We start from the raw sequence: 26116 nt of genomic DNA, 5'->3' as shown, positions 1-26116 counted from the left end.
ATTACAGGTTATGAGGTCTAAATAATGTGCTGTTCTGAACCGGATCTCTCTGTGATCCTCATTACAGGTTATGAGGTCTGAATAATGTGCTGTTCTGAACCGGATCTCTCTGTGATCCACATTACAGGTTATGAGGTCTGAATAATGTGCTGTTCTGAACAGGATCTCTCTGTGATACTCATTACAGGTTATGAGGTCTAAATAATGTGCTGTTCTGAACAGGATCTCTCTGTGATCCACATTACAGGTTATGAGGTCTAAATAATGTGTTGTTCTGAACCGGATCTCTCTGTGATCCACATTGCAGGTTATGAGGTCTAAATAATGTGTTGTTCTGAACCGGATCTCTCTGTGGTCCACATTACAGGTTATGAGGTCTAAATAATGTGTTGTTCTGAACCGGATCTCTCTGTGGTCCACATTACAGGTTATGAGGTCTAAATAATGTGTTGTTCTGAACCGGATCTCTCTGTGGTCCACATTACAGGTTATGAGGTCTAAATAATGTGTTGTTCTGAACAGGATCTCTCTGTGATACTCATTACAGGTTATGAGGTCTAAATAATGTGCTGTTCTGAACAGGATCTCTCTGTGATACTCATTACAGGTTATGAGGTCTTCACTTTTCCTGCATGCAATGTGAAGTCTATGTAATATTATTCTCAGAAATGTTCAAGGATAAACACATGGGGATCGGTTGTGTTTTCTATGAAGCTTTACAGATCTTTGGACAAACAAGTAGTTAAAATGATCCCCCCTGTCAGCAGCCTTCTCCTGCCAATCGCCCTGTTCCCGAAACTGGAAGTCAGAATTACATGCAGCCGATTGCTTTATGATCATCTGTCATAGAGATGTCAAAGTATCAAACCCCAACTGCTGAGCTGTTCTTGAAACTCCAATTTCATCCCATACAGTCGATAGCAGAGTTGCAAGATGTACAGTCTACCAAAGCAACAGATGAGTTACGAGCCCAATATGGCCATGTTCAGTGGTCAGAAATACATCCAGCTTCCACAGCAATCTCTAAGGTAATTTAGCATCGCTTCGTTGCTTTGTTGGCAGATCTGCTGCTATTTGAGCCATGCACCAGAGGACATTAATGTAAAGGAAGCAGACTTATACCTGATATGGCTATTAAATGGACCAGTCAAATATCTGCTTATTTTTGGACAGCTTTATTTGTACACTTTCAAATGTAAAGACAACAGAGATTGTAGAAAAATACAGTCAAGGACAAGAAATGTCCATGACAGAGAACATCAATAAAACTGGGAATCCCACAACTCCCCTTCAGCTGAAGCTGTTGGAACATAAGCGTCTGGGGGAGCAAGGTGTGTGTGTGTGTGTTCGTGCGTGTGCGTGCGTGCGTGCGTGCGTGTGTGTGTGTGTGTGTGTGTCTACAGTTATATTTCATACAGGTATGGTCATGCGAATGGGACCCCATTGAGTTGTTTGGCGGCCATATTAGAAAAAGTATTCTGTGATTGTCTTGTAATCTACAAATCTTTTTAAAAACCTGTTCTAGCCGTGTGTATGTCATTTGGTGCTGATATCACCAAAGTTACCATCCAAAAACGTAACCTCCAACATTCTTATGTCAATTTTACAATATGGGCTAATTTTAAACAATATTTGAAGGTGTTGCTGTCAAATTTGGTTATATTATATACATTTGAAGGGTGATGTCATGACCTGTCAGGTCCACTTGTATTAGGGTTTCCTTTTTTAAAGCAATTCATACAGGTAATTCTGACATGTACACTAGATGTCAAAGTTCTGTTGACCTGAACATTCCCGAAAATGTGTCTAGTGGATAGCTGTGAATCAATGCTTTTCAATTATATACTGAATGAGTATTGGGTGTGTGTGAGCAATAACTTGTTGTGTACGGACATTGTTTGTGACAGTGTAAAATCCCTACCCTCTCCTATGGGGGAAACGAATAGGATGGAGGGATGAATGAAAATGTGAAAACACAGTGAAAGCTACCATTTCTGCACTGCTATCATACGTGTTACAACTCCAGGGACCTTCAACGAAATCACTGTGAGACATCGTCACCCCAAGGGAACCCTACGACCCAAATGTGGGGGGTCTAGCCCATGGACTGTTTCTGGGAACGACAGCCTGCAGTACCCAGGTCGGCCTTGAACTGCATGGCTTCAATGAGAGGGGCGCAGTCGTTCTCCCCTGATTTCGGCTGACTGTTTGGCTTTCCTTCCAACCTTTCCCGCCACTGTGGATATATTTATAGCCCTCTAATAAAAGTCGGAGGGCTCCGCTATGTGTCTGATATGCTGACAAAGCTATCTAGCCTCTAACTCATTGCAATTTGAACCCTCTGGAAAATGTGGATAAGTCTAATGTTACTGAATACATGAAATGCTTTTTTCCTAAATGGGTATAGACTTGTTATTGCTTGTGTTTGCAGATGGGGGGATCTGTGAAACTCACTCCTCAGTCTGACGTGTCTCCCCTTGCGCTGCCAAATAGAAACATTAGCATTACCATTAAAGAAATGTCTCTGCTGATGGTTGCTCCCTCACAAGTTGCTACAGCTGTCTGTTAGAAAGATATTAAAACTGTATTTGTAAAGGATTAATTCAAATGTCATGGAAATGGAAAGGAATCTGTTACTTTATTGTAACTATATAGTCATTTTAAAGCAGTTTTATAGAAGCCAGCTGCTATACGGTTTACCTCAGAGTGTAATAAAAGTTTGAGGCAGCTACATGGCTGTCAGAAATATGAGTGGATAAGATGATTTAAATACTGTACTGATGTTATGTAAGCCTGAAGAATCCTCCTGGACCGTTTTAGACAACTGAAATGTGAGACAAAAAAAAGCTCCTGCAGCATCTTCACTAGATCATACTGTAGATAAATAACTACACAGTTGATTTAACACTTTTATGAGCTGTAATTGAAAGCCTAAATGTTTCTGTTGTAGCTTTAAAATACGTTTTGCAATATTGTTTTACCAGGGTGACAAATCAAACTAAGCAAAGCAATGAAGTAACGGCCAACTCCTTCACAAGCATGAGGTGACTGAGGAGACAGTTTAGATGTGTTTGAAAGCAAAATAATAGATCTATTTTTTTAAATATAAAGAAAGCTGTTGATAAGGATTAATGCCACAAAAATGTAACTAAATTAAGTAAGATTATATTTGTATTACAATTGTAGTGTCATTACAGTATTTGAGTGGCAGCGTCATGATTATTGTCATATTGATATTGTCATAATTATTATTATTTTATTGTGATCTATTTTTTTCTTAAAACTGCATTGTTGGTTAAGAGCTTGTAAGTCAGCATTTCACTGTAAGGTCCTGTTGTATTTGGCGCATGTGACAAATAACATTTGATTTGATCGAATGAATGTAAATTCAGTGAAATTCAATTTAAAACCAACTATTGCATTAAAAAGTAATGTAATGGGAGTGTGGCACTCCTGGGAGTTGGTGGCGCTCCTGGGAGTTGGTGGCGCTCCTGGGAGTTGGTGGCGCTCCTGGGAGTTGGTGGCACTAGTGAGACACAGAAATACAGAGGTCTCTCACCCAATCCATGTCCTTTACCAGAGTGGTCCATAATTAACTTTTGCCTGGTTGTCAGTTTCAACCAGATATAAGCAGGCTGAGACCCCAGCATCCATAAGTCAGACACCTTCTTCCTCTGTGGTAAGACTCTCCACCTCTTCACATGTTTACATTTGCCAACATTTTGTGTGCTTAGAATCTTACATGTGTCTTGTTAGATTTTTAAAATGCAATCAAGTGGCATTGATTTAAAATGTTTTATTTATTTATTGTGCTTAACTTTAAATGTGTTTTCTATTCAAATCTGTAAATTTCATTTACGGTCAAAAGTTGTGCTCCTGCTGTTTAGAAATTGAGGGGTTGGTTTATAATGCAACTGGGTTTTCAGGGGTATTTATTCAAATTCATTTCAGAATGTGTAGTTAAGTGAGTTGTCACCAGGAAATGAAAGTTACCAGTTGCACCTGTAGTTTAATTGGACAAGGTTGTCATGATTGAGTTGAATGATGTTTTCTGGCCCTCCGGGGACTAAATGATAATGCTTTAGACTTATTCACACCACCCTAATGTTTCCCAGGGTTCTCCAAGAAGTACAAATTCATCTGTAGAAGGGGAAAAAGAAGGTGAGACATAGTTTGAGTCTTCATAAGAAAAGTGACAAATGTTCTGTGAGAGAAAACCCTCACAACTCTGTTGACTGTGGAGGAAGCACCACAGAGTCAATCATGTTTCTTGTTGTCTCTTTCCTAGTGATCCGTCACCATGAGTACGGACGCGGAGATGCAAATCTACGGCAAGGCTGCCATATACCTCCGTAAGCCTGAGAAGGAGAGGATGGAGGCACAAACCGCACCCTTTGATTCAAAGAACGCCTGCTATGTCGCAGACACCAAGGAGCTTTACCTTAAGGGTTTGGTCACTGCCAGGGCTGAAGGAAAGTGTACTGTGACAGTCACGAATCCAAACGGCACTAAGGAGGTAAGCCTGATTTGAAAATAATTGAAGATTGTGCAGACAATTTTTTCATTTTTATCATACCAATTGTACAAATTAAATAAGTAAAAAAATATTGATTAATAAGCATTTCTTCGTTTTTTTGTAAGCAGAATATAACCTTCAAACACATCCTTTTTATCACTGCTAATTAAAATTGGCATAGAATGTTTTATAATGACTAGTTAAGTATCACCATGTATGTGTCAGTGGTTGATAACAAAGTAGTTGGATTAAATGGGGTATGCAGTTTTTTTTAAATATTTGTTTTTAAAACATTCAGTCCTGTCCAGTTTGATCTGTGTATAATCTAGATTTCTGACTGTTTCAGGAAGGAAAAGTGTTCAAAGAAGCAGATGTCTACCAGATGAACCCCCCGAAGTACGACAAGATTGAGGACATGGCCATGATGACCTACCTGAATGAAGCCTCTGTGTTGTATAACCTCAAAGAGCGTTATGCAGCATGGATGATCTATGTAAGATACCTGTATAAACATACACACACATACAGTACTACACATAAAGTCATGGTAGAAACCAAAACAGACCAATACAGTAGACCTACATTACTATACCATAGTACACCCACATCCTCACATAAATCCAGGTAAACGTCAATCTGATTGTTCTAATCCCCTAATTGAATTGATTCTCGTTCATCCAGACCTACTCTGGGCTGTTCTGTGCCACGGTGAACCCCTACAAGTGGCTTCCTGTGTACGACATGGAGGTTGTTAACGCCTACAGAGGGAAGAAGAGGATGGAGGCTCCACCCCATATCTTCTCCGTCTCTGACAACGCCTTTCAGTTCATGCAGATTGGTATGAGCTCTAATGGATGGATGGATGGATGGATGGATGGAAGGAAGGAAGGAAGAATGGAAGTTAAAATATGTTGTAGAGATGTATCTACTGTTTTCTAGTCTACGTTAGAACAGTTTGCTGGTAATATCTGATTTCACTTGCCTTGAATAGAAAATGTTCCAAAATTAAATCCATGATGATGCTATGAATTCAATAATGTCCCCATAATGTTGCTTGAGTATGATAATCAATATGTTGTTTTGTTGCAGACCAGGAGAACCAGTCCGTCCTGATTACGTACGTTGTTTACTAAAATCTCACTTGAGAAAATGTTTCTACTGCAATATGTTGGGACACTTGGGTGTGATGAAAATACATGACATTATGAATGGATTAGGCTACGCATAGAAATGAGTTGATGAGTGGGGATATTTGTTAATTTATGTCGGGAAAACAGTGTATTTTTCAATGTTATTTCTTAGTGAAAGTTGATCTGACATTCAAACATGTGACTAAAACCCCTGTTTCTCTGTCATATTAACCAGCGGAGAATCCGGTGCAGGAAAGACTGTCAACACCAAGCGTGTCATCCAGTACTTTGCCACCATTGCAGTGTCTGGTGTCAAGAAGGAAGTAGATCCCAGCAAAATGCAGGTATGTTCAGCTTCTGAGTGCCATTTGAACACATTTCAGTTTGGTGGGCTGTGTTCAAGCAATCGAGAATAACTAACCTTACCACTTAACCAGTTTCTGAGCAACTTGTGTTTGTCTCAATCAGGGGTCTCTTGAGGATCAGATCATTGCTGCTAACCCTCTGCTGGAGGCTTACGGTAATGCCAAGACTGTGAGGAACGACAACTCGTCTCGCTTCGTAAGTATGAAGGGCACACTGGGAAAGTGATCTAATATTGGACAAATGTATTTCCCTTCTGTTGTATCAATAGATGTCCAACAAACTGTAACATTTAAAGGGGTCTATCAAAGTAAAATGTTAGATGTATTTAGTTAACCTCTTTCTAACCCCCATGCTCTACTTTAGGGTAAATTCATTAGGATTCACTTCCAAGGTAGCAAACTGGCTAAAGCTGACATTGAGACCTGTGAGTTGATTTTCATTGTTTCTCAATGATTTCCTAAATTCACACATATTCTTATTCGGAGAGCATATCATCATATAATTTATCTCATATTCTTTCTCTCTCTCTCTCTCTCTCTCTCTCAGACCTGCTAGAGAAGTCCAGAGTGTCCTTCCAGCTTCCCGATGAGAGAGGTTACCACATCTTCTTCCAGATGATGACCAATCACAAACCTGACATTATTGGTGAGGCAAAGTAGAGGTTCAGGGGGAATGTTTCCTACCTCCATTATAAATACTATTACAATGAGTACATCCATGGTAACAAGGCATCTAGATATGGGTCAGGTCTTTGGGAAATATCTATCAAGTAATGGACTGTGATGCACTAGTCCACGAGTCTCAGTTGATGCTATTTATTTTATACTACATCCTTGAGTCCATCTACTGAGTAAAGGAGAGATACTGTAAAGGTAGGACAGTAGAATTCTAAGAGATTTAACTGACAAGACATCCTCTGTTGTCCATAGAAATGTCACTCATCACCACCAACCCCTACGACTTCCCCATGTGCAGTCAGGGTCAGATCACTGTGGCCAGCATCAACGACAAGGAAGAGCTGGATGCCACAGACGTGAGTCAAACAAAGAGTTCATCATATTCTATATATGGAATGGGTAGGACCACCATACACACTGAATGCACTGTGCAATTCCAACCTGGTGGCAGCTGGGAATTTTCAAGTATTTGTTTGTTTGATTCTAAATGCCTTGAGTTAGTGTTAGGAGTTTTATGAATAATGACTAAACAATATCTATATATTAAATAGAACTGTAACTAATTAAACTCTACTCTGTTTTATTATATCTGATTAATAATGTTAATTCATAAGGAAGGGATTGTGTAGCATGAAACAGGGGGTAATTAAACATAATAAACACCATTCCTGCTAGGTTGGGGAGGAAATGGATTGTGGGTTTTAAGTAAGCAGAAAGGATCGTTAACCTGTGGTTGAACCGACTCAACTTAGCTCTGCGATGAGGCAGCAGTGTTTTCCTGGGTTTTCCATCATCTGGAACTGTCTTCTAACTAGTGATGGATGAAGGTGAAGATTGCAGAAGTGAATCTTGATAAGTGTGTGTCTGGAGTGAGCGAGCAAGCTAGGGGGTTGGAATAAACTTTTTCAACCTGTTTTGTCCTGGTCGATAGGAGGAAGGACATTTTATAACCTATGACGTCATATTTTGTACATAAACTGTTGTTCGTGGTTTCATGGAATGTATTATGATATTCCGATGACAGTTAGTTAGGCATGTGCTTCAAGGAACTCTTCATGCCTTCACACTTCACCTTGAGGACCATACTGTACATGTAAGACATCCACAAGAGAGTGTCACTAAGTCCCTGTGGAACTGTGTCAAATGTCTTTCGTGCTGTCATCTACCTGTGTTGGTCAAGTGTAATCACTTGGATCTGAGAACCCAGTCAAATGTATCCATCCCATTTGTTCTGGTGAGAGAACAGAACTGCAGTGTACTGTATGTGAGCAAACTACCATTCAGTTCATCACTGTTGTACTTCCTGTCTAATGCCAGGATGCCATTACAATCCTGGGCTTCAGTAATGATGAGAAAAATAGCATCTACAAGCTGACAGGAGCTGTACTGCACCATGGCAACTTGAAATTCAAGCAGAAGCAGCGTGAGGAGCAGGCCGAGCCAGACGGCACAGAGGGTGAGTCCCACTCATAGATATACAATATGTAAACATTAGTCCCATTCCCAGTCCCACTCATAGATATACAATATGTAAACATTAGTCCCATTCCCAGTCCCACTCATAGATATACAATATGTAAACATTAGTCCCATTCCCAGTCCCACTCATAGATATACAATATGTAAACATTAGTCCCAGTCCCACTCATAGATATACAATATGTAAACATTAGTCCCAGTCCCACTCATAGATATACAATATGTAAACATTAGTCCCAGTCCCACTCATAGATATACAATATGTAAACATTAGTCCCATTCCCAGTCCCACTCATAGATATACAACGTGTAAGATAGACAGAGTCTCATCAAAGTCTGGCAGGAGATTATTTATGGAGACCAAATTCCAACCTCCAGAAATGATTTAAAATTATGGTTGTGGGTTCAAATCAAAACCTAGACCCCCAAAAACTTGGCCAAACCCTTTTGTGAGGGTGACATCAGAATCAAGTGATCTTGTGTTTCTGAGTCTGTGGTTCTCTCTCCAGTGGCTGATAAAATCGGCTACCTGCTGGGCCTGAACTCAGCTGAGATGCTGAAGGCTCTGTGCTACCCCAGAGTGAAGGTCGGCAACGAGTATGTGACCAAGGGACAGACTGTGCCTCAGGTAAGGCGGCCAAACACAGCGTCTACCATTTTCTGAGCGCCATACATCTTTTGGTGATGAGTGAATTGTTTGTTTTGAATAGTGATGATGTTTTCTCCAAGCTCTTTTCACCTTGTCACTAGACATGGTCAATATCTCATGTATTCATTTGAGGTATTATCATTGCAGGTTAATAACTCAGTCTCGGCTCTGGCCAAGTCCATCTACGAGAGGATGTTCTTGTGGATGGTCATCCGTATCAACGAGATGTTGGACACCAAGAACCCAAGGCAGTTCTACATCGGTGTGCTCGACATTGCCGGGTTTGAGATCTTTGACGTGAGTCTGAGACCAGAACAAGACAATTAGTTGTGATTGAGAGGGATTACAGCCTTGTATGATGATGAAATGATCTCTTCTGAAATTCCATCAACAGTACAACAGCATGGAGCAGCTGTGCATCAACTTCACCAATGAGAAACTGCAACAGTTTTTCAACCACACCATGTTCGTCCTGGAACAAGAGGAGTACAAGAAGGAGGGAATCGTCTGGGCCTTCATTGACTTCGGCATGGACTTGGCTGCCTGCATTGAGCTTATTGAGAAGGTAAGCTGTCTGTCAGGATTATAATGGACCTCAACAGCAAAGCTCAAATGGAGATATTATCACATGGTACAACTCATCTGACTGTTGAGAACTCAATATGTTTCCTATTGTGCCCCTAAATGAAGATACTCTGATAATAGCATATTTGCTAAAGGAATAAATGTGATCCTAAATGTAAATATCACTAATTTGATGTACATCTCTTTTCGTAAAGCCATTGGGCATCTTCTCCATCCTTGAAGAGGAGTGCATGTTCCCCAAGTCTTCAGACACTACCTTCAAGGACAAGCTGTACTCCCAGCATCTTGGCAAAACCAAGGCGTTTGAGAAGCCCAAGCCAGCCAAAGGCAAGGCAGAGGCCCACTTCTCCCTGGTTCACTACGCCGGCACTGTGGACTACAACATCACTGGCTGGCTGGAGAAGAACAAGGACCCCCTGAACGACTCAGTTCTTCAGCTGTACGGGAAGTCAGCAGTCAAACTGATGGCGACCCTGTATGTCGCTGCCCCACCTGAGGGTAAGACTAGCAGAACATCAAAAGACTTCATGAAGAACTAGTTACAAATCAGTCACATTTTCTTTAAAGGGTCAGTCTGCAGTTGCTACATCCATTTGTGGACTTAAGACATGTAACCATTCGTTGTTGAAGAACATAACTTTCTTGAAGAACATCGGCTTAGTTCAGCCGTTGTACTCCATCAGAAGCCGAAATATAAGCTTTTACTCGTATGCTTGTAAGCAAAGTAAAGGGAAACATGCACTTTACAGCCTCAAAACATTATTAATACTATCATTTTGATATCATGAATGGTCAGTCCTTTAATACATAGCTCTGTTTATACATTTGAGTGGTTACATTTCTCCAGACCATCTCTCAGTGTTTTATTGAAACAGGGGCAGGGAGCATGCGTTGTTATTGTTTCAACTGCTGATTGCTGCTTTAAATGGATCACAATTTGTCAGGGTGATTTACTGGGTTAATTTACTCATAGAATAGGTGTTATTTTACACAATCTCATTGGCAGCATTAAGATGCGTGTGAAGATAACCTGAGATCCTCTCGTTTATAATTACATTGAACTTTTCTCCATTATAACAGATACAACCAAGAAAGGAGGCAAGAAGAAGGGTGGTTCCATGCAGACTGTGTCCTCCCAGTTCAGGGTGAGCTTTTAAAATGTGGATATTCAGCTGTAGTGATTATCAGAAATGATTTCTGAGAACATGGTTTGTAACCCTCATACAGGAGAACTTACATAAGCTGATGACCAACTTGAGGAGCACTCATCCTCACTTTGTACGCTGCCTGATCCCCAACGAGTCAAAGACTCCAGGTACAATAGATGTTGAGTTAAATATGACATCTTGTCAGTACAGTATCAGTAACATTAACAAACCAGTCTTTAACCTGTTTATGAGTATTTAAAGAGACTTGGTTTGTGTTTCCAGGTCTGATGGAGAACTTCCTGGTTATCCACCAGCTCAGGTGTAATGGTGTTCTGGAGGGGATCAGGATCTGCAGGAAGGGCTTCCCCAGTAGAATCATCTATGCTGACTTCAAGCAGAGGTACACACACACACACACACGCACACGCACACAGAAATATCTTCTCCAAGGGTTTTCCCAGCATCAGAATAGGCTTATCCAACCCATTACAACTTGACTCATGTTAAACATTTCTCCTGATTCAGGTACAAAGTACTGAATGCCAGTGTCATCCCCGAGGGCCAGTTCATGGACAACAAGAAGGCTTCTGAGAAGCTGCTTGGGTCCATTGATGTGAATCACGAGGACTACAAGTTTGGACACACCAAGGTCAGTCAAACCCCCCAGGAAAAGATGCCAACTAAAACACAACTTCAATGATAATTTAAACTCTAACCATTAAATGTCTCTCCAGTTGATCTATCCATCTTGTAATTCATTTCTTAAAAATGTGAAGAAACATTGTACTCAATTCACTATCTTGTGCATTATGTCAGAATGGTATGTCTGCAGTCTATATCAGTGTACATTATTAATCTACAACTATACAATAACTATTCAACCTATAAACCATCTATCTCATGGTTTGTTTGTAAGGATTACAATGTTTATGTTGTTCAAATCAATCTAGTGGTTTTGTTCCTCTCTTTGGATTCAACCTTCCTACCTGTTTCCACCTGACTGGTTCTATAATTGACCATGTCAACCTGTGTCAGGTGTTCTTCAAAGCCGGTCTGCTGGGTGTCCTGGAGGAGATGAGAGACGAGAAGCTGGCCTCTCTGGTCGGCATGGTCCAGGCTCTCAGCCGTGGATTCCTCATGAGGAGAGAGTTCACCAAGATGATGGAGAGGAGGTGAGGAAGAGTAGACATCTTGGCAAACAATTCTGTCAGCCTCCTGTATATAATGTATAATGATTGTGTCCTGAATATGCTGTGAGTTGTTCAGGATGAGAAGGTACATGTTATAATATACTATTAAAGCAGCAGGTTGGGATTTAGCAAGCTGTTCAATTGTTATTTAAATGAGTAATATTTACCCATTAATTATGGAATATATAATAATTGCTATTTAAATGAGTAATATTTACCCATTAATTCTGGAATATATAATATGAAATCTTAGGGTTACTTGTCAGTCATTCCCTATGTAGCACTATCTATACATGTAAGAGTGGTTTCATTTCCATAGCCCCATTCCTCAGCTGTATACAAAACATGTCAGGGTCCCTGTTTTGTTATTCTTCAAATCCCAGAATGTAGTTTTAAAGTCCTCCTCTTTAAAACTGGAGGAGATCTTTGTTACTGTAATTTAATTATACCAATGTGTTTTCATTAATTGAATTCCCTTAATCTATTTTAATGATCATTTGTAAGATTCTTGTTTGCATAAAATAGACGGAGACCAGTCTTATCAATAATAGGTAACAGAATTTATTCTCGGAGCGCGCTGCCACGTTACCACGAGCAACAGTTTATATACAATAACATGACGTCATTTCATTGCTCCTAAAATGAATCTCCTCCTCTCGACCGAGACAAAGGGAACTTTAAAAGTTCACACAATCCCTTCTTATGAACTCATATTTTTAATCAGATATAATAAAACAGAGTATAAGTTTACTTAGTTACAGTTCTATTTAAAATGAGAATATTGTTCAGTCATTTAATCATAATTTTCGTAACAATCTTTAAACATGTCACTCACCATGTCACTCACCATGTCACTCTATCCTTTCTGTGGACCAGAGATTCCGTCTTCACCATCCAGTACAACATCCGTTCATTCATGAATGTGAAAACCTGGCCATGGATGAAGTTGTACTTCAAGATCAAGCCCCTGCTGCAGAGCGCTGAGACTGAGAAGGAGCTGGCCAACATGAAGGAGAACTATGAGAAGATGACGTCGGACCTGGCCAAGGCTCTGGCCACCAAGAAGCAGTTGGAGGAGAAGATGGTGGCCATGGTGCAGGAGAAGAATGACCTGGCACTTCAAGTCGCATCTGTGAGTGAGCAACAACCCTCATCAGCGCACATTTAGACCCACAAGTACATAGTCACATAGCGATTGTGTTAGTGTCTAACTCAAGAAATTGCCCATGGTATATTTAAAACATTTACATTGATTTGCTCTGACTTATTTGACTAAATGAAGTCTATATTTTGATACACAAAGTGAAAACACAATTTTTTAAATCTTGTTCTGAAACCAGGATTCAGAGAATCTGAACGATGCCGAGGAAAGGTGTGAGGGGCTCATCAAGAGCAAGATCCAGCTGGAGGCCAAACTCAAAGAGACGACTGAGAGGCTGGAGGACGAGGAGGAGATGAATGCTGAGTTGACTGCCAAGAAGAGGAAGCTGGAGGATGAGTGCTCTGAGCTGAAGAAGGACATTGATGACCTGGAGCTCACCTTGGCCAAAGTGGAGAAGGAGAAGCACGCCACTGAAAACAAGGTCTTGTAGACAGTCCAACCAAACAATAATCCAAAGAATAATCAACTCAAAACAGAAATGTAATTCAAGTCTTTTTTTGAGTGCAGTAAAAATTAAGACACAAAATAGTGGAATTTCAGTTGTGGTGGACTCCCCACATTCATTACATGTTCTGCTCCCCCCTCGTTTATGATTTCCATTCAGTCCACTGGCATGGAGTACAGTGCCATCTAGTGTTGAATCTATAGTACAGTACTTGTTGACACATTTCTATTATCCATTTAACCACTTATGGTGAAGTGACCAAAAACGAATTTTGTTGTGGCCGTTTTCAGGTTAAAAACCTGACAGAGGAGATGGCGTCTATGGATGAGAGTGTTGCCAAGCTGACCAAGGAGAAGAAAGCCCTCCAAGAGGCCCACCAGCAGACACTGGACGACCTGCAGGCAGAGGAGGACAAAGTCAACACTCTGACCAAGGCCAAGACCAAGCTGGAACAGCAAGTGGACGACGTGAGTGGAGTTTGACATTCTGGCCATGATAGTATGCAAGATGATATAATCTACAGTTGTTTAGATTTGACCAACACATGTCTGTTTATATCTTGTAGCTTGAGGGTTCTCTGGAGCAAGAGAAAAAGCTCCGTATGGACCTTGAGAGAGCCAAGAGAAAGCTGGAGGGAGATCTGAAACTGGCCCAGGAGTCCATAATGGACCTGGAGAATGACAAGCAGCAGTCTGATGAGAAAATCAAGAAGTAAACACAAATAAATGACTACAGTATTCCCTGCCTTCTTGATCAACATAATGGTTCTTCTTGGCTCATTGTTGTAATTACGAATTAGACTTATGTGATTCTAACAAGCAAAGTGAATGGTAATGTAGGCTCCCTTTACACTGTCTAACCAAAACAAACGTGTTTGTGTTTGTTAGGAAGGAGTTTGAGACCACCCAGCTCCTCAGCAAGATAGAGGATGAGCAGTCTCTGGGAGCTCAGCTGCAGAAGAAGATCAAGGAACTCCAGGTACAGGACAGGATCTAAGCTCCAGTACAGGAAAATAACTGACACATTTCTTCTGGTAGCACACATTCTTCCTGGTGGATTCTGATGGCTCAGTAAGATGGAAGATGGTGCTTCTTGCTGGTGCTTCTAATCTGTGTAAAGATGTTGCTTCTTACCGTTGTTAGTTTGGTTCCTGTATGGGACACTGTCTAATGAATATAGTAAATATGTTAGTGTAGCTGGCTATGTATAAACACATTTATGCTAAATATACAGTACATGCTATTATTATGTAGTTAGGTTAAATTGTTTCAACTGTATTGTAGTGTTCATTCCCCCTGCTCTTACCACCTGTTTTAGGCCCGTATTGAGGAGCTGGAGGAGGAAATTGAGGCTGAGCGTGCTGCCAGGGCCAAGGTTGAGAAGCAGAGGGCCGATCTCTCCAGGGAACTTGAGGAGATCAGCGAGAGACTGGAGGAGGCCGGAGGCGCCACTGCTGCTCAGATTGAGATGAACAAGAAGCGCGAGGCTGAGTTCCAGAAGCTGCGTCGTGATCTTGAAGAGTCCACCCTGCAGCATGAGGCCACAGCCGCTGCTCTGCGCAAGAAGCAGGCCGACAGTGTGGCTGAGCTCGGGGAGCAGATCGACAACCTGCAGCGCGTCAAGCAGAAGCTGGAGAAGGAGAAGAGCGAGTACAAGATGGAGATTGATGACCTCTCAAGCAACATGGAGGCTGTCGCCAAGGCTAAGGTGAGTAGTGATGTTTTGGTCAAGCAGTGTTGAGGATGGTCAGCTAAATTACCATTCAATAAACTGAAGTTGACAGTCCCATATGTTTCACTAACAGGGAAATCTGGAGAAGATGTGCCGTACTCTTGAGGACCAGCTGAGCGAGATCAAGACTAAGAATGATGAGAATGTTCGCCAGGTCAACGACATCAGCGGACAGAGGGCCAGACTCCTTACAGAAAATGGTACCATCAACAATGAACAACAAACCAATATAGTTCACCTCAGTAGTACACAATAACATGTGTTGGGGGCTGAAAAATTAAGTCCACACAGTTTCTGCACTACGATTCCTCAAAATGCAATTTCAATCGAGAAAGAATGACTCACAGGAGGTCCCTCTTTCCCTGCAGGTGAGTTTGGCCGCCAGCTGGAGGAGAAGGAAGCCCTGGTGTCTCAGCTGACCAGAGGCAAACAGGCCTTCACCCAGCAGGTGGAGGAGCTGAAGAGACTGATTGAGGAGGAGGTCAAGGTAAGGCATCCTAAATGGAAACTACCTTCCAGTTTAGAGCTTTATCTACACATAGACTGTTTCTACACCTCCCTCAGAGACTCCTACTGTCATCTGTTTTACTCTCCCTCTCTAATCTCTCTTTGTCTTTCTTTATCTCTCAGGCTAAAAACGCACTGGCCCATGGTGTCCAGTCTGCCCGCCATGACTGTGATCTCCTGAGAGAGCAGTTTGAGGAGGAGCAGGAGGCCAAGGCAGAGCTGCAGCGCGGCATGTCCAAGGCCAACAGTGAGGTGGCTCAGTGGAGGACTAAGTATGAAACTGATGCCATCCAACGCACAGAGGAGCTGGAGGAGGCCAAGTGAGTTGCACTCAATAGCAAAAACTAAAATAAACGGTGTGGATGTTGAGGCTGGTTGGGGATCTGAGAAAATGTTACTTCAATATGTAGTGCAATATTTGTTTCACAACAAGTTACTCACCATGACACCACCCTCTGTTGTCCAACAGGAAGAAGCTGGCCCAGCGTCTGCAGGAGGCTGAGGAGACCATTGAGGCGACTAACTCAAAGTGTGCCTCCCTGGAGAAGACCAAGCAGAGACTACAGGGAGAGGTGGAGGACCTCATGATTGACGTTGAGAGAGCCAACGCCATGGCCGCCAACCTTGACAAGAAGCAGAGGAACTTTGACAAGGTGAACATTTATAAACCTCACTCTAGGGTGATATTTTCTGTCTGCTATTTGATCAGTTGTATTATAATTGTAGCATATTTCCGATTGAAAACTCTCTTTCAATGAGTTGTAATGAAAACTCCATGGATTCCCCCAGGTTCTGGCAGAGTGGAAGCAGAAGTATGAGGAGGGCCAGGCTGAGCTGGAAGGAGCTCAGAAGGAGGCTCGCTCAATGAGCACTGAACTCTTCAAGATGAAGAACTCCTACGAGGAGGCTCTGGATCATCTGGAGACTCTGAAGAGAGAGAACAAGAACCTGCAACGTGAGCATTTGACAGCAGTTATTTTTGCATGATGTTTGACCAGTGTTTGAAAATGGAATCGACTGAAATCATGAACATTATATCAAAATCGCTATTACACAATCTCAGAATTTTTATATACATTTTAAAATATATATATTTTTGGAACTTGTAATTGGTATTCCTTTGAACAACCCAATGATGTGGGGTGGCAATTAGATTTACATTTAACATTTACATTTTACATTTAAGTCATTTAGCAGACGCTCTTATCCAGAGCGACTTACAAATTGGTGCGTTCACCTTAAGACATCCAGTGGAACAGCCACTTTACAATAGTGCATCTAAATCTTTTAAGGGGGGGTGAGAAGGATTACTTTATCCTATCCTAGGTATTCCTGAAAGAGGTGGGGTTTCAGGTGTCTCCGGAAGGTGGTGATTGACTCCGCTGTCCTGGCGTCGTGAGGGAGTTTGTTCCACCATTGGGGGGCCAGAGCAGCGAACAGTTTTGACTGGGCTGCGCGGGAACTGTACTTCCTCAGTGGTAGGGAGGCGAGCAGGCCAGAGGTGGATGAACGCAGTGCCCTTGTTTGGGTGTAGGGCCTGATCAGAGCCTGGAGGTACTGAGGTGCCGTTCCCCTCACAGCTCCGTAGGCAAGCACCATGGTCTTGTAGCGGATGCGAGCTTCAACTGGAAGCCAGTGGAGAGAGCGGAGGAGCGGGGTGACGTGAGAGAACTTGGGAAGGTTGAACACCAGACGGGCTGCGGCGTTCTGGATGAGTTGTAGGGGTTTAATGGCACAGGCAGGGAGCCCAGCCAACAGCGAGTTGCAGTAATCCAGACGGGAGATGACAAGTGCCTGGATTAGGACCTGCGCCGCTTCCTGTGTGAGGCAGGGTCGTACTCTGCGGATGTTGTAGAGCATGAACCTACAGGAACGGGCCACCGCCTTGATGTTAGTTGAGAACGACAGGGTGTTGTCCAGGATCACGCCAAGGTTCTTAGCGCTCTGGGAGGAGGACACAATGGAGTTGTCAACCGTGATGGCGAGATCATGGAACGGGCAGTCCTTCCCGGGAGGAAGAGCAGCTCCGTCTTGCCGAGGTTCAGCTTGAGGTGGTGATCTGTCATCCACACTGATATGTCTGCCAGACATGCAGAGATGCGATTCGCCACCTGGTCATCAGAAGGGGGAAAGGAGAAGATTCATTGTGTGTCGTCTGCATAGCAATGATAGGAGAGACCATGTGAGGTTATGACAGAGCCAAGTGACTTGGTGTATAGCGAGAATAGGAGAGGGCCTAGAACAGAGCCCTGGGGGACACCAGTGGTGAGAGCACGTGGTGAGGAGACAGATTCTCGCCACGCCACCTGGTAGGAGCGACCTGTCAGGTAGGACGCAATCCAAGCGTGGGCCGCGCCGGAGATGCCCAACTCAGAGAGGGTGGAGAGGAGGATCTGATGGTTCACAGTATCGAAGGCAGCCGATAGGTCTAGAAGGATGAGAGCAGAGGAGAGAGAGTTAGCTTTAGCAGTGCGGAGCGCCTCCGTGATACAGAGAAGAGCAGTCTCAGTTGAATGACTAGTCTTGAAACCTGATTGATTTGGATCAAGAAGGTCATTCTGAGAGAGATAGCGGGAGAGCTGGCCAAGGACGGCACGTTCAAGAGTTTTGGAGAGAAAAGAAAGAAGGGATACTGGTCTGTAGTTGTTGACATCGGAGGGATCGAGTGTAGGTTTTTTCAGAAGGGTGCAACTCTCGCTCTCTTGAAGACGGAAGAGACGTAGCCAGCGGTCAGGGATGAGTTGATGAGCGAGGGTGAGGTAAGGGAGAAGGTCTCCGGAAATGGTCTGGAGAAGAGAGGAGGGGATAGGGTCAAGCGGGCAGGTTGTTGGGCGGCCGGCCGTCACAAGACGCGAGATTTCATCTGGAGAGAGAGGGGAGAAAGAGGTCAGAGCACAGGGTAGGGCAGTGTGAGCAGAACCAGCGGTGTCGTTTGACTTAGCAAACGAGGATCGGATGTCGTCGACCTTCTTTTCAAAATGGTTGACGAAGTCATCTGCAGAGAGGGAGGAGGGGGAGGATTCAGGAGGGAGGAGAAGGTGGCAAAGAGCTTCCTAGGGTTAGAGGCAGATGCTTGGAATTTAGAGTGGTAGAAAGTGGCTTTAGCAGCAGAGACAGAAGAGGAAAATGTAGAGAGGAGGGAGTGAAAGGATGCCAGGTCCGCAGGGCGAGTTTTCCTCCATTTCCGCTCGGCTGCCCGGAGCCCTGTTCTGTGAGCTCGCAATGAGTCGTCGAGCCACGGAGCGGGAGGGGAGGACCGAGCCGGCCTGGAGGATAGGGGACATAGAGAGTCAAAGGATGCAGAAAGGGAGGAGAGGAGGGTTGAGGAGGCAGAATCAGGAGATAGGTTGGAGAAGGTTTGAGCAGAGGAAGAGATGATAGGATGGAAGAGGAGAGAGTAGCGGGGGAGAGAGAGCGAAGGTTGGGACGGCGCGATACCATCCAGTAGGGGCAGTGTGGGAAGTGTTGGATGAGAGCGAGAGGGAAAAGGATACAAGGTAGTGGTCGGAGACTTGGAGGGGAGTTGCAGTGAGGTTAGTGGAAGAACAGCATCTAGTAAAGATGAGGTCGAGCGTATTGCCTGCCTTGTGAGTAGGGGGGGAAGGTGAGAGGGTGAGGTCAAAAGAGGAGAGGAGTGGAAAGAAGGAGGCAGAGAGGAATGAGTCAAAGGTAGACGTGGGGAGGTTAAAGTCGCCCAGAACTGTGAGAGGTGAGCCGTCCTCAGGAAAGGAGCTTATCAAGGCATCAAGCTCATTGATGAACTCTCCGAGGGAACCTGGAGGGCGATAAATGATAAGGATGTTTCCAAGACAATAACTAATTATCTGTTATTATGATTCATTATAAACTTCAGTGCATTGGTGAAATCCACTGAAAATCTCCCAAGTCTAAACAGCGTCTGTGTTTGTGTGTGCAGAGGAGATCTCTGACCTGACTGAGCAGATCGGAGAGACTGGCAAGAGCATCCATGAGCTGGAGAAGGCCAAGAAGACCGTGGAGACAGAGAAGTCTGAGATCCAGACCGCTCTGGAGGAGGCTGAGGTACAAACTACAGCTGTTTGATCGGAAAAGCAGTGTTACACTTGGCAATGCCAACTACAATCCAATGCTCCCTTTTATTGGTGTTTATTGTAGTCATATATATGCAATTCCTTGTGTTTTGCACATCCAAACGTCCTGACCCTTCGCTAAGCTCCGCCCTAACGTTTGTGGGCAACCAATCGCTGTTCTCCAATGGATAACAACTATCGTCGAGTCGGACACATCGAACAAGCTCTTGTTTCAAACACATGAAAACCAGTAGAAAAAGAAAACAGAAACACAGAGTTTTCTTAAAATAAAATTAAAGTTTAATAATTGAACAGTTCAGCAGTACTTTCTAATGTGATTCCTGAAAGACAGAGCCTGTTGATGGACTGAATCCGATATTATACTTTTGTTGCATTGTTTGCTAGCTTAGCTGGTTAGCTAGCTCTGTCTCATAGACCACCAAACGTTGCTAGCTAGCCATATGACTTGTTTTCTCAAAATATATGATCATGTACATTGGCTAGCTCAGTTAGTCATGTTATGAATACATCTCCCATCTGCTTTAAACTTCAGGATACGATTTGAGACCACTAGTTAGTTCCAAAAGTAGTTATAGCTTTGACTGCATGCTGGCACTGAATTCAGAGCCATTCAGTGGCCATTCAGAGCCATTCAGTGGCCACACTACAAAAATGATTTGACCAGGATTCCTTTTGAAGCAGCTGTAATGACAGTCCAACACAACATACCTGGGGGGTTGTGTTTAATTTCATTGTGTAGTTAAAAACACAGTTTGAGATTATTGTAAGGGGTTTATTCCAGTGGTCTGAATGGGGAATTGGGCTTCCCAGGAAAATGTTGTCCGAGGTTGCAACAGTAACCAAGGGGGGCGGAGCTGAGTGAAGGGTTGATTTGACTGACTGCTTCTCTTCCTTCAGGGCACACTGGAGCACGAGGAATCCAAGATTCTGCGTGTGCAGCTGGAGCTGAACCAGATCAAGGGTGAGGTGGACAGGAAGATCGCTGAGAAGGACGAGGAGATGGAGCAGATCAAGAGGAACAGCCAGAGGGTGGTTGACTCCATGCAGAGCACCCTGGACTCTGAGGTCAGGAGCAGGAATGACGCCCTGAGGGTGAAGAAGAAGATGGAGGGAGACCTGAATGAGATGGAGATTCAGCTGAGCCACGCCAACAGGCAGGCCGCTGAGGCCCAGAAACAGCTGAGGAACGTTCAGGGACAGTTCAAGGTAAAGGGACTTGGACATTTGAAGGCATTCAGTTGTACGACTGACTAGTTATCCCCCATTCCCCCTTATTACCAATCCTATCGCCCCCACTTCCACAAGTCTAATGATGCTATGTAATTGTGAACCCCAGGATGCCCAATTGCACCTTGATGATGCCGTCCGAGCCGCAGACGATATGAAGGAGCAGGCAGCCATGGTGGAGCGCAGAAACGGTCTGATGGTGGCTGAAATCGAGGAGCTGAGAGTTGCTCTGGAGCAGACAGAGAGAGGCCGCAAAGTGGCTGAGACTGAGCTGGTGGACGCCAGCGAGCGTGTCGGACTGCTGCACTCCCAGGTACGGGTCAAAGCCATTACTAGTGAAACTCAACCAAGCATAACATTTACATTTTCATGATTTCAGCCTTGTGACTTTCTCTTTCTCACTTGTAAGTTCTCTTGAGAGTCAAACAAATCGCCTTGTTTCCTCCTTCAGAACACCAGCCTTGCGAACACCAAGAAGAAGCTGGAGACTGACCTGGTTCAGGTGCAGGGAGAGGTGGACGACATCGTCCAGGAGGCCAGGAATGCAGAGGAGAAGGCCAAGAAGGCCATCACTGACGTGAGTCCTTGAATTACATCACCTTGATTTGTCCCCAAGGGCCAGCAGTCGCTGGGTTGGTTTAACCACACCAAAGATCCCAAAGGAGCTTTATGATTGGTGCCAGTTGGTGCATAAATTAAACTAACTACCATTCCAGGCGGCCATGATGGCCGAGGAGCTGAAGAAGGAGCAGGACACCAGCTCTCACCTGGAGAGGATGAAGAAGAACCTGGAGGTCACAGTCAAGGACCTGCAGCACCGTCTGGATGAGGCTGAGAATCTGGCCATGAAGGGAGGCAAGAAGCAGCTCCAGAAACTGGAGTCCAGGGTGAGTTAACAGCAGGGTGGATTGAAAAACAGATTGCTGGAAGTGTATTTGATCATATGAAAATAAACAGGGGCATTGTGTAATGGTTTTGTCTCTCAATCACCCACCTACATCATGAAAAGTAGTTGTTTTCATTATAGACCCCTTTAATTAAAATGGTAAAAGTTCATAGGAGCAGACAACACTTCTTGACCAGAAGATGATTCCTCTGTTTTACAAACATTTGTTATGTCTGACTTCACCACCTCACATAAATGCCGACCTTTATTTCTTCCACAAAGGTGCGTGAGCTCGAGACTGAGGTGGAGGCCGAGCAGAGAAGAGGTGTAGACGCAGTCAAGGGAGTCCGCAAATATGAGCGCAGAGTCAAGGAGCTCACTTACCAGGTAAGAGAAAGTGCATTCTGCACACACTAAAGCACACTGGTTTGTGTGTTAAACTATGGACTATTGATTCTTGTAACTTCTCCCACAGACTGAGGAAGATAAGAAGAACGTTGGCAGACTTCAGGACCTGGTAGATAAGCTGCAGATGAAAGTGAAGGCCTACAAGAGGCAGGCTGAGGAAGCGGTGAGTCACAGACTTAGTCAAATCCTCTGAGAGCTTACAGTCCTTAGTAGACATTACAAAACATTTTGTGAGATTAGTTGAAGTGTTGTTACTGCACAACGTCAACATTGACTCAGTTGATAGTGCAAGTAATTTCTGAAGAAATGTACGCACAGTGACTCTTCCTATGTGTAACATTTTAAAGTAGAGAGGTGGTGCTGACTCTCCTGGATCACATGGCCCTGGAAGCAGCAGATTGATCCTCTGTTCCACCACTCACTTTCTCTTCTGTATCATCTATCTCCCTATATATACTGTACAATGCTATCCTAAATCTGTCAATAAAAACGTTAAAATACATTTTAAAATATATATTAATTTGGTACCTGAAGCTCCAAACTTTCAATAGTGATGTTATTCTCTCGTCTCTTTTCCTCACCCAGGAGGAAGCATCCAACCAGCACATGTCTAAGTTCCGGAAGGTTCAGAATGAGCTGGAAGAGGCTGAGGAGCGTGCTGACATCGCTGAGACTCAGGTCAACAAGCTCAGAGCCAAGACCCGTGACTCTGGAAAGGTATAGAAGTGCTGCGAAACCTACACCTGACTGATGTTCAAACATGACCACATCAACACCACCTATGATTCATTCTTCACAGAGGTCAATACTGATGTTTAACAATCACTCAAATGTTGAGGATCTCTGAGATAACATTTTCAGGACAGGTTAAAATACATTTTTCTTTATAAAAGGTTAATCAAAAATCAAGCTGAGCACATAGTGTTATTTCCAAGTGTTGATATATTTATCATGTTCATTATTAATACTGATCCATTCTGTTATTACCAAGTGTTGATATATTTATCATGTTCATTATTAATACTGATCCATTCTGTTATTACCAAGTGTTGATATATTTATCATGTTCATTATTAATTCTGATCCATTCTGTTATTTCTTTCTTCTTACAGGGAAAGGAGGCTGAATAAACAAGACCAAAGTCTTGTCAATTTCCTGTGTTTCAGAAAATATGATTTTCATGGTGAAATGTTGAGCATTGATTAAAAACATGTCGGCCTACATTCACTTCCTTTGTGACTGTGGAATTATTTCTCAGAAAACAGCTTTTCATACCATAAAAAATACTGTACTTTAACTAAAGGAGCAATCTGGGGTTTAAAACCACATCAAAGCGGACACCCCAACAAAGTTTATTTTATTTAACTAGGCAAGTCAGTTAAGAACAAATTCTTATTTTCAATAACAGCCTAGGAACAGTGGGTTAACTGCCTGTTCAGGGGCAGAACGACAGATTTGTACCTTGTCAGCTCGGGGGTTTGAACTTGCAACCTTCCGGTTACTAACACTCTAACCACTAGGCTACCTGGCCGCCCCAAAGAGGTCACTTGTTTTGGTAACCAGCTGAGGGATGAGGATGGAGAAATTTAACTACACATTTCATACACTAAGCTATTATAATCATCCATGATAGTTTTAACCCTTTACACTCAGGGGAAGTGGCCTGTATGAACACGCCCAAATTGAAATGTTTCCATAAGAAACAAATAGGAGAAGCAAGATGGTAACATAAACATGGCAGCACTAGAGAGAGAGAACACTTTGGTGATTGGGCTTGAAATTCTCAGAACAAAGTTCTCAGGATACAACGTTTTTTCATTTTAATTTTGTCCCAGATAATGTGCACAATAATCTAATGTGGCCAGACGACGTGAAAACAAATGGTAATCCATTATCTGACCAAATTACACAAGATTTTAGTCCTGGGTTATCCGAGATTATGCGAATATATTACATGAAAAGAGTAAAGAAAACATGACATTGATTTATCATTAGCCAATTTCCATTCCCTCCCCCCCCAAAAGAAATGCAGATAATTCACATTATTAACCCACCAAGCGGTACCAGACATTATAAACACGGTAATAGACATTATAAACACGGTACCAGACATTATAAGTCATAGACTGTTTTTCTCTACCTAACAGCTTCAAGTCCCGGTCCAAAAGGCTCCTTAACAGCTTCTACCCCCAAGTCCTAAGACTGCTGAACCATCTGATCTTTGTTTTAACACTGCTGCTACTCGCTGTTTATTATCTATGCATAGTCACTTTACAAATGACCTCGACTAACCTTTACCCCCGCACATTGACTCAGTACTTTGATTGGTTTTATTTGTAATGAGTTAATTTAGTAAGTATTTTCTTAACTCTATTTCTTGAACTGCGTTGTTGATTAATTAAGGGCTTGTCAGTAAGCATTTCACAGTAAAGTCTACACCTGTTGTATTCGGCACATGTGACAAATACAATTTGATTTGATCTGATTTTGATTATAAACAGGCAACAGTCTTTTGGAAGGTTCAGATGGATAAATGTACCTTTCATGAGGAAAATAGAATTGTTGGATTAGTGCTCACAAAATCACGATAACAAAACAATTAGCTGGCTCATTAATCCTCATTTAGTAGATTTTTGAAGAGCACTGTACAGTCTGAAAGACACTTGACGATAATTGAACTATTCATCGCATGGACAATATTTTCAAAAAATGTGCATTCAATATATGGATTGCTGTATATATTTGCAGGCAATGTGGAGGCTATATACAGGGCGTACTGGTACAGAGTCAATGTGGAGGCTATATACAGGGGGTACCGGTACAGAGTCAATGTGGAGGCTATATACAGGGGTACTGGTACAGAGTCAATGTGGAGGCTATATACAGGGTGCCGGTACAGAGTCAATGTGGAGGCTATATACAGGGGTACTGGTACAGAGTCAATGTGGAGGCTATATACAGGGGTACTGGTACAGAGTCAATGTGGAGGCTATATACAGGGCGTACTGGTACAGAGTCAATGTGGAGGCTATATACAGGGGTACTGGTACAGAGTCAATGTGGAGGCTATATACAGGGGGTACTGGTACAGAGTCAATGTGGAGGCTATATACAGGGGTACTGGTACAGAGTCAATGTGGAGGCTATATACAGGGTACTGGTACAGAGTCAATGTGGAGGCTATATACAGGGGTACTGGTACAGAGTCAATGTGGAGGCTATATACAGGGGGTACCGGTACAGAGTCAATGTGGAGGCTATATACAGGGTACTGGTACAGAGTCAATGTGGAGGCTATATACAGGGGTACTGGTACAGAGTCAATGTGGAGGCTATATACAGGGGTACTGGTACAGAGTCAATGTGGAGGCTATATACAGGGGTACCGGTACAGAGTCAATGTGGAGGCTATATACAGGGGTACCGGTACAGAGTCAATGTGGAGGCTATATACAGGGGTACCGGTACAGAGTCAATGTGGAGGCTATATACAGGGGTACTGGTACAGAGTCAATGTGGAGGCTATATACAGGGGTACTGGTACAGAGTCAATGTGGAGGCTATATACAGGGGGTACTGGTACAGAGTCAATGTGGAGGCTATATACAGGGGTTACTGGTACAGAGTCAATGTGGAGGCTATATACAGGGGTACTGGTACAGAGTCAATGTGGAGGCTATATACAGGGGTACTGGTACAGAGTCAATGTGGAGGCTATATACAGGGGGTGCGGTACAGAGTCAACGTGGAGGCTATACAGGGGTACCGGTACAGAGTCAATGTGGAGGCTATATACAGGGGTACTGGTACAGAGTCAATGTGGAGGCTATATACAGGGGTACTGGTACAGAGTCAATGTGGAGGCTATATACAGGGGTACTGGTACAGAGTCAATGTGGAGGCTATACAGGGGGTACTGGTACAGAGTCAATGTGGAGGC

The 26116-nt window shown here is 43.2% G+C and overlaps 1 protein-coding gene across 1 annotated transcript; it reads left to right on the top strand.

Annotated features, from left to right (window-relative positions):
- Positions 1 to 4115: 4115 nt before the first annotated feature.
- On the top strand, positions 4116 to 22919 carry LOC115121619 (myosin heavy chain, fast skeletal muscle-like). The gene is made up of 39 exons (XM_065022962.1): positions 4116 to 4161; positions 4289 to 4516; positions 4863 to 5009; positions 5198 to 5354; positions 5606 to 5633; positions 5882 to 5990; positions 6115 to 6207; positions 6376 to 6436; positions 6559 to 6657; positions 6942 to 7045; positions 8007 to 8145; positions 8678 to 8796; positions 8965 to 9114; positions 9212 to 9382; positions 9597 to 9900; positions 10483 to 10547; positions 10630 to 10717; positions 10833 to 10950; positions 11076 to 11199; positions 11586 to 11722; positions 12617 to 12872; positions 13081 to 13323; positions 13638 to 13814; positions 13913 to 14058; positions 14235 to 14325; positions 14665 to 15054; positions 15152 to 15278; positions 15447 to 15565; positions 15709 to 15905; positions 16055 to 16238; positions 16375 to 16540; positions 19502 to 19626; positions 20553 to 20861; positions 20992 to 21195; positions 21334 to 21459; positions 21599 to 21769; positions 22051 to 22155; positions 22244 to 22339; positions 22762 to 22919. Exons 2-39 carry the CDS (start codon positions 4301 to 4303, stop codon positions 22897 to 22899), a joined length of 5799 nt encoding a protein of 1932 aa, XP_064879034.1. The 5' UTR covers positions 4116 to 4161; positions 4289 to 4300; the 3' UTR covers positions 22900 to 22919.
- The last annotated feature ends 3197 nt before the right edge of the window (positions 22920 to 26116 follow it).

The sequence above is a fragment of the Oncorhynchus nerka genome, linkage group LG10 (genome assembly GCF_034236695.1).
Source record: "Oncorhynchus nerka isolate Pitt River linkage group LG10, Oner_Uvic_2.0, whole genome shotgun sequence".
NCBI classification, from domain to species: Eukaryota; Metazoa; Chordata; class Actinopteri; order Salmoniformes; family Salmonidae; genus Oncorhynchus; species Oncorhynchus nerka.
The sequence above is the reverse complement of the archived record's forward strand: the minus strand, read 5'-3'. Positions and strand labels throughout refer to the sequence as shown.

Coding starts and splice junctions, on each gene's coding strand:
- LOC115121619 (XM_065022962.1), top strand. CDS start 4,301: ATGAGTACGGACGCGGAGATGCAAATCTACGGCAAGGCTGCCATATAC. Junction 10,548..10,629: donor CTGTGTCCTCCCAGTTCAGG/GTGAGCTTTTAA, acceptor ACCCTCATACAG/GAGAACTTACATAAGCTGAT. Junction 22,340..22,761: donor AGAGGCAGGCTGAGGAAGCG/GTGAGTCACAGA, acceptor TTCCTCACCCAG/GAGGAAGCATCCAACCAGCA.